General features: G+C 43.6%; 1 protein-coding gene across 1 annotated transcript in view; it reads left to right on the forward strand.

Moving 5' to 3' along the window:
- Nucleotides 1-13299, forward strand: part of MLH1 (mutL homolog 1) — a 68901-nt gene that overhangs the window by 48180 nt on the left and 7422 nt on the right. The window contains exons 14-17 of the mRNA XM_069958477.1: nt 3520-3628; nt 6800-6863; nt 7415-7579; nt 12900-12992. Coding sequence (XP_069814578.1) covers nt 3520-3628; nt 6800-6863; nt 7415-7579; nt 12900-12992 — 431 coding nt within the window. The remainder of the gene's footprint in view (nt 1-3519; nt 3629-6799; nt 6864-7414; nt 7580-12899; nt 12993-13299) is intronic.

A 13299-nucleotide genomic window follows, 5' to 3' on the forward strand; every position in this document is an offset into this window, starting at 1 on the left:
GATCATGTAACGTATATGGGGAAGGGGGGGTGACTGGGGGACGGGGGTGACACACTGACACTTTTTATCCCCTGTCACCAATAATTTATGGTGACAGGGGATAAAAAGTGTTTCTTTGCACTGGGAACAGGCGATCAGCGGTATATAGTATATACCGCTGATCGCCTGTACCGGGACCACACGGGGGGGGTCCCCGATCACTGCCCCATGCTCTCCGCTACCTCCGGTGGCGGAGAGCATGGGGCTTTGATCATTTATTCATTCCCATCCCTGCGAACAAACATTGTTTGTTCGCAGGGATGGGGGGTGGCCATCTTGGATGTGATGGCCGCCCGGGGAGGGGAGAGGGTTAGTGATCGGCCACTAGGGGGGCTGATCTGGGGTCTGAATTATACATTTTCATCTCCCCCCACTGTGGATTCACGGTGGGGGGAGATGAAAGCTGTCGGCGGCACCGGTAATACCCGTTACCGGCGGATCGCCGCTATAGCGGCGATCCGCCTGTATCAAGGCACGAGGGGGGGGGGGGGGGGGGGGGACACATTAGAAGTGGCGGCGGGAGGAGGCAACGTTCTGCAGCCTCCTTCCGCCACCCGATCGGTGGGAGGACACAAATCTCCCCCATAGACGCTGCGGTCGCATTGTTTATGGGGTTAACTGCCCGCGGGGAGCGCGGCTCCCCTCCGGGCAGAGGCAGCGGGAGGAGGCAGGGAAAGCATGACGTTTGGGGAACGTCATGTTGCGGGAACTACTTGTTTTACATGACGTTGCCCAAACGTCATTTTGCGGCAAGGGGTTAAAAGTTGTTTTTTATGACATTAACTGCATCACCTGCCGAACGGACCCCAGGACAGATCTTGGATTAAAAGCAGCTATCCAAAGGTACAAGTGGTTTGGGGGGGATCAGATTGTGGGTACAGAGTCACTTTAACTGTTTGGAAAGCATTCTCAAATTTTACAAAAGGAACACAGGAATCTTTCTGTAAATGCATCTGTATTGTTTGGATTCCTTCAAAAAGACTAGACAAAAATTTTAACCAAAAATACAAAGAACTGCCCTCAGCTCATCTCTAGACTTCATTCTTACCCGCCACTCGTCTGAATCTTCCCAAGAGAATAACATTTCCTCTATGGAATCTAAAGCTCATGTTGGAATCCCTGGTAGTCTCCTTTTTTTAGCCATTTTATTCTTTGTCTAGCAGATTTAAATCATTTAAGTTTGCTTCTCTTCTAAGCATCACAGCAGTCCATTAGGTCTGAGAAGTACAGGCCCTGTCAGCTTTTCCTCTTAACACCCTAACATTGCACAGTAGTAATGAAAACTCTGCCATCATTTCTTCCTAAGGTTGTATCATAATTTCATAAAATCCAAACGATAGTATTACCATCTTTATATTCAATCTGTTTTTATTAAGAGGTTCCAAAATACACATATTGGATTCAATCTGTATTGTACAGTAAGACCTAACATTGCAAAAGTACAAAGCGACTTGAGACAAATGTAGTGTAAAGCAATCTCTACAAGCATGTTGTCATATGCAGGTCTCTCAATATAAAGAATAAAATATTTTATAAAATTATTAGGTTTATACTTACAACCATAACTTATGACTAACCAATGCTTTGCCAATATGACAGGAGCCAAGTGAGTAGAAAAGAAAAAGATTAAAAAGAATGAAAGATGGGAAAAGAATAAGAAAAGAGAAAAAAAGGAGGGGGTAGGAAAAAACCTTGTTGCTGTCTTTACCTAGTACATTCCAGAAATCTTTTGTAATCCATAATTGTCCGCCAATTAGGTTGAATATGTGTGAACGGTTATGTGCCTTACTCACTATCTCCTACATTCTACCTATTTCTCTCAGCACCATCAGCCACTCAGGATATAACTTGAGTCAAGAGAAAACACCAAGAGCACACATTGTACATTACCACAAGCTAGACATAAACTTGAAAATTGTGGCTAAGAAGCCGCTCACCTGGGGTGGTCGTGCTACGAGCGCGACACCGCCAATCGCTTGATTAATAAAAATTCCACTTGCAGCCAGTCCACGGAGTCGGGAGAACCCAGTGTAGTATCCGAAGCAGAAGATGCAAACTGGAGGTACAGTATTGCAGAGGTCCAGGACTTTTTAGGCGCTGTACGGCATCAGTGGAGATATACTACTTGGACCGATGAGAGTTGTAGTGAAAATCTATATTTTTATTGCAGAGATTATGTCTTTCGAGGCTCCACCTCTTCATCAGATCAATATGAATATATGTAATCACTGCAATAAAAAAATTGATTTTCACTACGATTCTCATCGGTCCAAGTAGTGTATCATCACTGATGCCGTACAGTGCCTAAAAAGTCCTGGACCTCTGCAATACCATCAGCCACTCAGCCATAGTAGGAACCACTTTGGATTTCCAATGTCTTGGTATCTGCTGTCAACATGTGTTTGAGAATGCCCATCTTGATTTTACCAATAGAGCCCGGGACAAGGTACAAAAGTGTAATCTGTGTAATCTATCCCTAAGCTAGTTTTAGCAATAAACGAGAGCTACCTGAAATTGATCACCATATTATGAAGAATGATAGTCATTAGTTACAACAATTGTTTGCTCTATCTGATCCCAGCAAATGAATGAATCATATGGAATTACTCTTAAACTATTAGTGAAGGAATGTAAAATTATAGCGAATGAATGTGGAATTACAGCAAACAATTAGCGAATGATTAACAATGACTTTCATTTTTCGCCCGTTGCCTGCATTTACACAATACAATTACTGTTTAAATTCAAACGCTCTAACAATTTATTGTACGATAATCGTCCCGTGTAATAGGGCCCTTACGCTAACAGGGTTTTGGGGGGGCTTTGTTTATATATTGGACTGAACAGTTGAAGAGGGAGATAGAGTTGGGGTTAATTTAGGTGTGATGGGAAAATGGCAGTTTTATTCGACTTGAAAATTAATATGGTAATGTGTTATTTCCTTACATTTTGTAATAAAGAGCTTTATTTTTATGTACTCATTATCAAGCATATGTGACTATATATATGACTGTGATCTAACAAGCCTATTTGACTACAGTATATTAAAAGATTGTGTAAAAGAGATAACTTTAGGCCCTATTTCACCAACAGATCTGCCAAAGATTTGAAGCCAAACCCAGGAGTGGATTTGAAAAAAGGAGAAATCCAGTCTTTCCTTTGTGACCTGTTCTCTGATTATAGTCTGTTCCTGGGTTTGGCTTCAAATCTTTGGCAGATAATCTGTCGTCAGATCTGTTGGTGGAATAGGGCCTTAAGACTGTGTGCAGTATTGGCTTTAGTTCAAGCAGGCCCTCAAGGAGGAAAGGGTTGGTGGAAAATTATCATGGAAAAATATTGGTTTATGTCTTAATTAATAGAATACTGTCCTGTGTGGACCTACATCTGTACACAGTCAAAAGTATTACAGCTACACAATAATTGTTTTAAACATATTTAATTATATATTTCCCCTATACTTCTATACTTTTTCTTTAACAGGTCTCCAGGACATGTTGCGGAATCACTCCTTTGTGGGATGTGTAAATCCACAGTGGACACTAGCGCAGTATCAAACCAAACTCTACCTTCTAAATACCACTAAGTTAAGGTATACTTAGCATTTATCAATTGTGTTAGTTTTATATACAATAGCTCCAATGGACACTCAAACAATATTGGTCTCACCACCACGGAGATAATTGACCATACCATAACTAGTCCAACATAATTGATTAGCTTTTTTAAAGAATAACAATTACACCACACCAAGCTAATTTAAAATATATTAATTTTTATTAAACATGATTTAAAAATCAATAAAAAAATCTCTTTTTTCTTAACTAGTGCAAAAGGGAAACCAGCAGTAATTGATAACCAGACCACCGTAATTCTAATAACAACTTTTTTTTACATATACCACTATACCATGTAACCGTCACAATCAATATACATCTAGCCCTGCAGTGTATCTACACAGCCTCGGATCGCTGAAAACAATGTCAGCCTATATCCACAATGTAAATGATAATGTAAAAAGACGCTTACCCATCGTGGTGTCTGGTATCCGCAACCCCGACGCACGTTTCGCGTACAGATCGCTTTATCAAGGGGCATATACAACTCATGTCTAGCGCACTATATATACTAATGTTGAGGATTCCTTCCGGGGGACGACGCGGGTCAAAGGAGTGGCCAGGGATCACGCAGCTTCCTCCCGGCCTACGTCACTGGAACGCACGTCCGCCGGTGGAACGCAGGCGGACATGCGCACAGCGACTCAAGAGACCAAGTTGGAAGAGCGCCTGCGCCAAATTCTCCCCGGACTCGCGTACACGGATGGTAATCATTGTTCCCTGTCGGGAGGCTGTGTACATACATCTGGTCATAGGAAATATATCAAATTAGGTGAAAACATATAAGAATAAAGTGCATAAATGTACATCAGTATATTCATACCGTATGCATGTGAATGTTGCGGAATCACTCCTTTGTGGGATGTGTAAATCCACAGTGGACACTAGCGCAGTATCAAACCAAACTCTACCTTCTAAATACCACTAAGTTAAGGTATACTTAGCATTTATCAATTGTGTTAGTTTTATGTAGAATATCATCTATAGATCATTTGTATAGTGTAGGTAACAGAGGGGAAAACTATGTGATACCTAAAGTGTATGTCTAGTGATTTTTGAAAAATAAGTTTTGCAGTCATTGTTCTAATATACATCAGTTTTGAATTTGGTACAGACAGGTTTCAAAGTAAATATTGTTACTGCTCCTTATAACTATGCTGGCCGCTCCTGTCTCCTATGCAAGACCCAATTTCTTAGAATTACATTGCGCTGGAGGCTTAAGCTATGGGCACTGAGGGGGAAGCTTTGTCTCCTATTGCATAGTTATATATGCAGCAGGGAGACTGGACATTTAGAAACCTCTTCTGGTGCCGAATTCAAACTGAAAAATGACCATCATCTCTGTATGCTACATGACAGCCAGGGAGTACATGAAAGCTACTGAGTCTACTTGACAGCCAGGGAGTCCATCAGAAGGCCTGTGGCTATCATAGTAAGCAATCCGCAGGCAGCAATTGCAAGGATGCCAATCGGGACCCTGACAGGTAGTTTTGCCTTTTAAAGAGGAACTCCGGATAATAAAAACTTGTTTTCTATTAAAAGTACATTAAGAGTTAAATATATGTGTCTATACAATGTATTACCGTACCTGTACGGTTCTGCCACACTAATAGCTGATAGAAATCCAGGAAGTGGAAAAAAATGGCCTCTGTGCAAATCCACATTGTCTCCTGCTCCTTCTGCTTTCCCCCTTTAGAAGACAAATCTTCCATGCCTCTGTCTCACATTGTGTGTGTTTGCTGAGGACAGGCTGATGATGCAGACGGGGCAGGGTGTGATGTCACAGGAGGCTTGGCTGGATCCCCCAATCCCCTGAGTGATTCACCATCTCTAACCAGCCAGAAGCAGGTGTTGCACTGATTTCTCTGATTGTGCAGAAGTGTGCAGGGAAATTAGGGCTGTGTTCACACATGTTGGAGTGTCATTGCAGTACTGCAGCGTCTTCACAAAAATGATGCAGTAACACAAGTAAATGATGCTAAACAGCAGAAAGGATCAGAGCCTTATTGTGGGCTCAACTTCAAAGATAACAAATGCTTGATCATAATATGTGCGTGGAAATGAAAAGAAAAAAAAAAATCTAAAAGTTCTTTACTTTATTCCAATATCAGCGTTACAGGTAGAGATTACAGCGTACTGTGTGGGTAAACAATGAAATAATCAAGTACTGCAAATTATTTAGTAACACAATAGAACTGCAATGTGTGAACACAGCCAAGATGTTATGCAATAGATTTGGCCGGGAAATGTACAGGGTGGGGGACTGTGATGAACAGCTGAGGGAAAGCATTGCATTCTGGAACCTGTAGTACTGTGTACAACTGATAAACTTGGAAGTGCAGAAACACAAAACAGAACAAAACCCCCCAAAACAAATGGATTTTTGGTAGTTTCAATAATGGAATAGATAGGTAAGTAATGCTTTATGCTTCTGCAGAAGTTTCATTTTTTTAACCCCAACCTGGAGTTCCCCTTTAAATGCTGCGATCTAACAATACGATTTAAAGGGTTAAACTTCTGGGATCGGTCTGGTACCACCAGTTGCAGGGGAGTGTGGGCTATAACATACAGCTATCATCTGATGCATATGAAGTGGGCTCAGCTTTTAAGCCCAATCCATGTGCAGTGACAGCAGAGCAGCTGTATGTATGGGCAGTCACTTAAGTTTGTAAAAATAAAAAAAAGAAATTAGGTGTGTATTCCTTATAGTCTTTGGGTCTCTTCAAGTAGAGTAAAATCAATGGAATTCAGCGGGGGAGAGCTCCGCCACAGAACCTTGCCTGCTGTCTGTTTCAATGGGATGGTTTGAGCGCCTTCGGTTCCATGGCTTTCTGCTCAAAGTATCAACGTGTCAATTCTTTGAGCTGAGAGTGGCGGAAATGTACGAGCCATCCCATTGAAACAGACAGCAAGCGAGATTCTGTGGCGGAGCTCACCCGCACGGAATTTTACCAATTTTACTCTGTGTGAACGGGCTCTTTTCAGTGAGAGTATCAGCACTTAAATGAACACACTGCAGCCCTTTTCACTTTGCTGCCTATTCTGCCAGGGTTATGGTAGAGCAATATATATATAAGTTTTCTATTTGGACTAATTGTAAAATTGTATGACTGTTTTTGATGTGACTCTTTCCTCTTCTTTTGCAGTGAAGAACTCTTCTATCAAATACTCATATATGATTTTGGAAATTTTGGCATAATGAGATTATCTGTAAGTGTGTATGTGTGGTATTCAAGTGATCTTATAGTAATTTGGTTATATTTGTTAACAATTGATTGTCAAAAGAATCCACTGGGCTATACTTTTTTTTTTTTTTACACATAAAAAAGTGCAGTCAACAGTGCTTTTCTATGCTGGGGAATCCTGCTAAAAAAGACAATACGGAGCCCCCCGTAGTTTGTGGGTTTTATTTACATTGATTCCTACAGGGACATTTGTCAGTGTAACGGAATTGTTACAATAATAAAGTAGGAGACAGCATGTCCAGGAGTAGAGTTGAAACAACGTGTTTAATGACACACCAGTGCGCGACGTTTCGGCTGAATGAGCCTTTCTCAAGCAGTGATCACTGCGCACTGGTGTGTCATTAAACACGTTGTTTCAACTCTACTCCTGGACGTGCTGTCTCCTACTTTATTGCTGGACTTTCTACCACCCCGGGCCAGGGTGGAGAGACGGGCACCCACCTCAACTACATCGGGTTTGTGCTGTTGTACAATTTTTTGTTGGAATTGTTACAATGATATTTCACATCCGTTTAGGAGTCTGCACCAATATATGAATTGGCCATGCTAGCCTTGGATAGTCCTGAAAGTGGGTGGACAGAAGAAGATGGCCCTAAAGAGGGACTTGCTGAATACATTGTCCAGTTCCTTCAGAAAAAATCAGAAATGTTGAAAGATTATTTCTCCTTGGAAATAGATGAGGTAAGCTGTAGTTTATGTAGCACTGAAAGACCTTCATATCTCATAGGTCTGACTTATTTGTACTGTTAAGCTTTAAAGAGGTTGTCCAGGATAAATTGATAATTAGTCATTCTGCCGTGGCTGCGGGGGAATAACAGTGATGTATACTTATGTGCCGATCACACCAGAAATAGCTGCTATACTGAGTGGGGAAATCCCCTGATTGTGTCCGCACTCCTGGGTGTCAATAAATGTATATGATAAGGTTTAAACCACTATGAAATTGCTACAAGCTTGTTGAAATCATTTTTTGAATACAGTTTTGGAATTAATACTTGCAAGCATCTGGTCACGTCAGTTATTTCCTATTGGGACTTTATGGTATAGAGGAGTTGGCGACTCCTGTGCTTGACACGAGACACCCAGAGAAACCTGGTGCACTGAACCTATTTAAGTATACATTACTTACTGTCATGTCCTCTCCGGCAGGGTGATCAGTTCCCTTTAAAGTGGCTCTTTCATTGTTGAACCTTAAACCCTTCACTGCCTTAGACCACCAGGGAAGTTTAATTAGCATGAAAAATTCCATCCACGGCTTCAATAAAATTGTGGTAGCTTTATTGGAACATCACAAAACAGAAAAAAAAAAAAAAAATCTTGGCCATGATTAAGGGGTTCTAACCCTGCAACGCGTCGGTGTGTTTTTATCTTTTATTTTTTTGTTTTCTGTTTTGTGATGTTCCAATAAAGCTACCACAATTTTATTGAAGCCGTGGATGGAATTTTTCGTTTCATGGACTTTCCGGGTTGCGGCCCGCAATACAGCCAGAACGTGCTTCACTTCCAGGAGGTCCACACACACCTGCGCTAATTGTGGCTATCAAGGGTGAGCTGATATATTCTCCTTTTATGATAAATTTTTTTGCCTATTTTCAGTTGACTTAACCAGGGGTGCAACAGAAAAAAAACAGAAGTTGGCAGCACTCCAATGCGTATGTTCACACTGTAGGTTGCACCCCGCATGTGGCTAAAATACAGACAGAAACACAAAAAGTGCAACCGCAACCTGAAGGTGCAAGGACTTACCGTACATGCTCCCCCCGGCGTACACACAATAAAAACCTGCTGTAAAGATATTAAATTAGGATCTTAGCAAACCATTTGATCAAACAAAGTGTACCATGTCACCATGCTAAGGTGTCCTCAGAGACATAGTCCTACTCTAGCATTCCCAAACTAGCAATGGCCTCTCCTGGGCTTACAATAAGCCTACAAACTGGGTAGTTAGGAGCCAACTAATCTCTATTTAAAGCCCCCACAGGACATGGGTGGTTTTCAAAGATCCAAATTTTTTTTTTTTTTTTGTAAATCAAGATTTTATTAACAGTTCTTCACAACAGAGCAGGTAAAGAAGAAATAGTACAATTCCAAACAAAGAAGGTACCAGCATGAAAATAAGGGTACCAGCATGAAAATAAGGAAAGGAAAAAATAAACGAATAAATTAAATAAACAATAATACAATGAAAAGCTGGATAGATAGGCTTGTGCGATCTCCATAAAGAGGCAATCAGGAGGTAGCAAGTCCTCTAATAAACAGCATATACAGAGAAATGTCGCCTCAACATAGCGAAACTGATGCTAGTGTGAAGGGTCACCCAGTGACCTAGTGGAGATACGTAAACTACAACATTAACGAGCAAATGAACTTGCGAGAACAAAGTGAGAGAAAAGATGTAGGAAGAGAAGCAGAAGTGAGAAGGAAAGAGAAGAGAGAGAAAGAAAAGAGGGGGGGGGGAGGATGGGAGGGGGATGGGGAAAGGAGGGGAGGAGCAGAGGAGGAACACCCACCTCAAGTCACCCCAGAACGTCAGGAGCACGCATCAATTGCCAAAAGAGAGCTGCTATGCCAGCCATCGTGCCAAAGAGGCACCTGCCTTAAAAGGGAGCCAGGTATGCTCCACCTTTTTGCTGTGGCCCTGCTCCTCCGCTGTCAAGGACTCCATTCGGTAAATAAAGTCTATTCTGAGAACCCACTCAGCAATGGAAGGTGCCACTGTGGACTTCCAATGTCTAGGAATGACAGTTCTAGCTGCAGCGCAGCAGACCCTTCTTGACAGCAGAGGAGGGGCCGGGAACCAGAGAGAGCAAGGTCAAGGCAGGAGAGTGGGCCACATCTTTATCAGTAACTATAGTATAGATCTCAAAGACCGCCTCCCAAAAGGGTCTCAGGGTGGGGCAGTCCCACCAGATGTGAAGCATAGATCCCACAGCAGTCATGCAAAGCCAGCACATATCTGGGACGTTTGGATAAATCTTGTGAAGCAAAGAGGGACATCGGTACCATCGCGTTAGAATTTTGAAATTCTGCTCCTGAGCATGGCAGGCCAAAGGCCATTTATGCATAAGAGTGAATATTTTCACCAGGTCTGGCTCAGAGAGTGTAACACCGAGTTCCCGTTCCCAGGCCGAGATATAAGGCAGGGTCTGGTCCGCATCCTTAGCCAGTAGGAGGCGATATAGCTGAGAGATGGCTTTCTCCGCAGGTGATGGTTGCAGGAGCAAAGATTACAGCTCAGTTTGCTGAGCGATACGAATACCCCCCGGAAAGTGTCGGGCCAAATATGTCTTCAATTGTTCATACTCCAACCAGGACAGCCTCCTCCCCGGGCAGAGATCTTGTAACTCCTGCAATGGCTGGATCACAGCTGCTGACCCCAGAACCTGGCTTATCCTGGCGCCCTCCAAGGCCGACCAGAGCAAAAAGGTGGCTCGGTCGCAGGCTGGTGGGAAAGCCGGGTCCCCAAATAGGGGGCTCATGAGCCCCGGGCGGTGTGAGAGATTGTAAAGTGGAAGGAGCCTGTCCCAAACCTGTAGAAAGTATCTAGTGAGAGGGGGGAAAGAAGCCAACGGAGGGCAATTTACAGGGAATATCCAGGGCAAGGACCTAAGAGGAGTAGGAGACAGCGCCTCCTCAACCGCAACCCACTGTTTGTCAGAGGCTCTGTGAAACCAGTCAACCAGACGTAGCAAGATACAGGCCTTGCTGTACAAGGAAAAATCATGAAGGCCGGCACCGCCGTTCTGTTTAGCCCGCGTAAGTGCTTTGTATTTAATGCGCGGGCGCACTGAGCCCCAGACAAACCTGCGGAGAAGGGTTTGTAATTGTTTCAGAAAAATGCTCGGGATGCAAACCGGTAGGGCCTGAAAAAAATACAGGAATCTAGAGAGGACATCCATTTTAAGGACATTAATCCTACCAAACCAGGAGAGGCAGGCACGATTATAGTTCGATAAGTCCGTTTTCGTACGGGCCAACAGGGGAGGGAAGTTAAGAGAGAATAAGGAAGTCAGGTCTGTGGGGACCCACACCCCCAAGTACTTAAAGGACAAGTGCCATAAAAAACTTTTTCCCAGTAATTGAAGCACATTACAAAGTTATATAACTCTGTAATATGCTTCAATCACCTATCTGCCTCCCTTCCCTGTCTTTTTCCCCCTCCACACCCCACCAGGAAGTGTCCTGACTCACACAGACCTGATTACTGTCGTCACCATCACCAAGCTCTTCTCTCAGCTCCTTCTCCTGTTACACCAGCCTCCCCCCCCCCCCCCCCCCCCCCCCCGCCTTGTCAGGTGACAGCTTGCTCAGCTCCCATTGGCTGAACAACTGCAAGCCATCACTTGTCACATGTCATGCTTATCGTCCCTCCGACTGACTCCAGCAGATAGGCAGCTCCCTCTCCCCTCATACCCTCTCTCCTGCTGCCGTGAAGGAGTCATGTCACTAGAGAAGATAAGCTGAGCAAGCAGAGTCACCTGACAAGGAGGGGGAGAGGGAGGCTGGTGTAACAGGACCTAGAGCAGCCCTGCTGCTGATGACTCACAAGGAGGAGCTGCCTGGTGACGGTGACGACAGTAATCAGGTCTGTGTAAGTCTACTGCATTTCCTGGTGGGGGGTGGAGGGGGGAAAAGACAGGGAAGGGAGGCAGATAGGTGATTTAAGCATATTACAGAGTTATATAACTTTGTAATGTGCTTCAATTACTGGGAAAAAGTTTTTCATGGCACTTGTCCTTTAAGGGCTCAAGGTTGCCACTTAAAGGAAACTGAGTCACGGAGCTGCCACACCAGGGCGGCCGGGAGGGAGACATTTAAGGCTTCAGTCTTCGAGTAATTAACCTTGAAGTTGCTAACTTGGCCATACAGGTCAAATTCTCTGAGGACCGCAGGAATAGACACAGCTGGGTCGGATACGTAGAGTAACAGGTCATCCGCATAGAGCGCTGCCTTATAATGGGAGCCCTCCAGACGGATACCTGAAATGTCAGGGGATGCCCGCAAAGCCACCGCCAAGTGTTCCATAGCTAAAACATAGAGCAGCGGGGACAGCGGGCAGCCCTGGCGTATCCCGTTTGCGATCGACAGAGGAATCAAGAAAAGGCCATTGACTTTAACCCTAGCTGTGGGGCCGTTATACAGGGCCATAATTTTGCCTAGTATCTCCTCCCCCAGGCCAACCTGCCTCAGCGTTGCCCATAGGAATGCCCAGTGGACGCGGTCGAAGGCTTTCTCGGCGTCAACTGAAATCATGCAAGCTGGAGACCGCGTCCCCTGGGCATGTGACATCAACAGCAGAGTCTTGTTGAGATTGTCCCGCGCTTCTCGGCGAGGGACAAAGCCCACTTGATCAGTATGAATAACAGCAGGGAGCAATGGTGCCAGTCTACTCGCGATCATTTTAGAGAAAAAATTTATATCAGAATTTATCAATGATATAGGATGATAATTAGCGCACAAGGACGTGTCTTGATCCTAATTTTTTAATATCTATAGAGCAGGTTTTTATCGCGTGTACGCCAGGGGGAGCATGTACGTTAAGCGCTTGTGCCTTCAGGTTGCAGTTGCACTTTGTTTTTTGTCTGTACTTTCTCCACATGCAGAGTGCAACCTACAGTGAGAACAGAGGCTTTGGAGTGCTGCCAATTTGTTTTTTTCTGTTGTGTGTGAGGGTGCGGCCACCTCCTGTGGGCTTTCACTCGACCCATATACTGTGGGTGCTATAGAGATTAGTTGGATCCTATCTGCCCGGTTTGTAGGCTTAATGTTAGCCCAGTAAAGGCCATTGCTAGTGTGGGAATGCTAGGTTTTTATCGTGTGTACGGTGGGGGGGGGGGGGGCTATGTACCCTGGCATCTGCAGGTGGTTGTTGCTGTTTTTTTTAACCAGGGGTGCATCTTATAGAGTGGTATTCAGAAAATGGTATTCAGAATAAATAAAGAAAATGGGACTGGACATCGAGAGATAGATACTACTCAAGTTTAAATCTGTTTGCTTACAGGGAGGAAACCTTACAGGGCTACCACTCCTGCTAGACAACTACATTCCACCACTGGAAGGATTGCCAATGTTCATCTTAAGACTGGCTACTGAGGTAGTGACTTTTCACGTTCATACTAGAACTGATCAAGGGATTTACTTATGTTCAATTTCTAGCTTGGTTTACTTTAAACAGTCCAGAGAACAACAATTTGTATCTCACAAAGGAGGAAATTGTATAAATTAAAAGCTTTAACTTTCAAAATAAAATGTGTGTGTGTATGTGTGTGCATTTGGACAATAACATATTGATTTTAGTCACAGAAAGTAAGTGAAGTGTTAAGAATATAACATTAATATGGAGGAGCAGGAAACCAGCTGTTTACTTTTCTGCAGTTACAATCTAGTGAAGACATTTAATA

The sequence above is a fragment of the Dendropsophus ebraccatus genome, chromosome 2 (genome assembly GCF_027789765.1).
Source record: "Dendropsophus ebraccatus isolate aDenEbr1 chromosome 2, aDenEbr1.pat, whole genome shotgun sequence".
In the NCBI taxonomy this organism is placed as follows: Eukaryota; Metazoa; Chordata; class Amphibia; order Anura; family Hylidae; genus Dendropsophus; species Dendropsophus ebraccatus.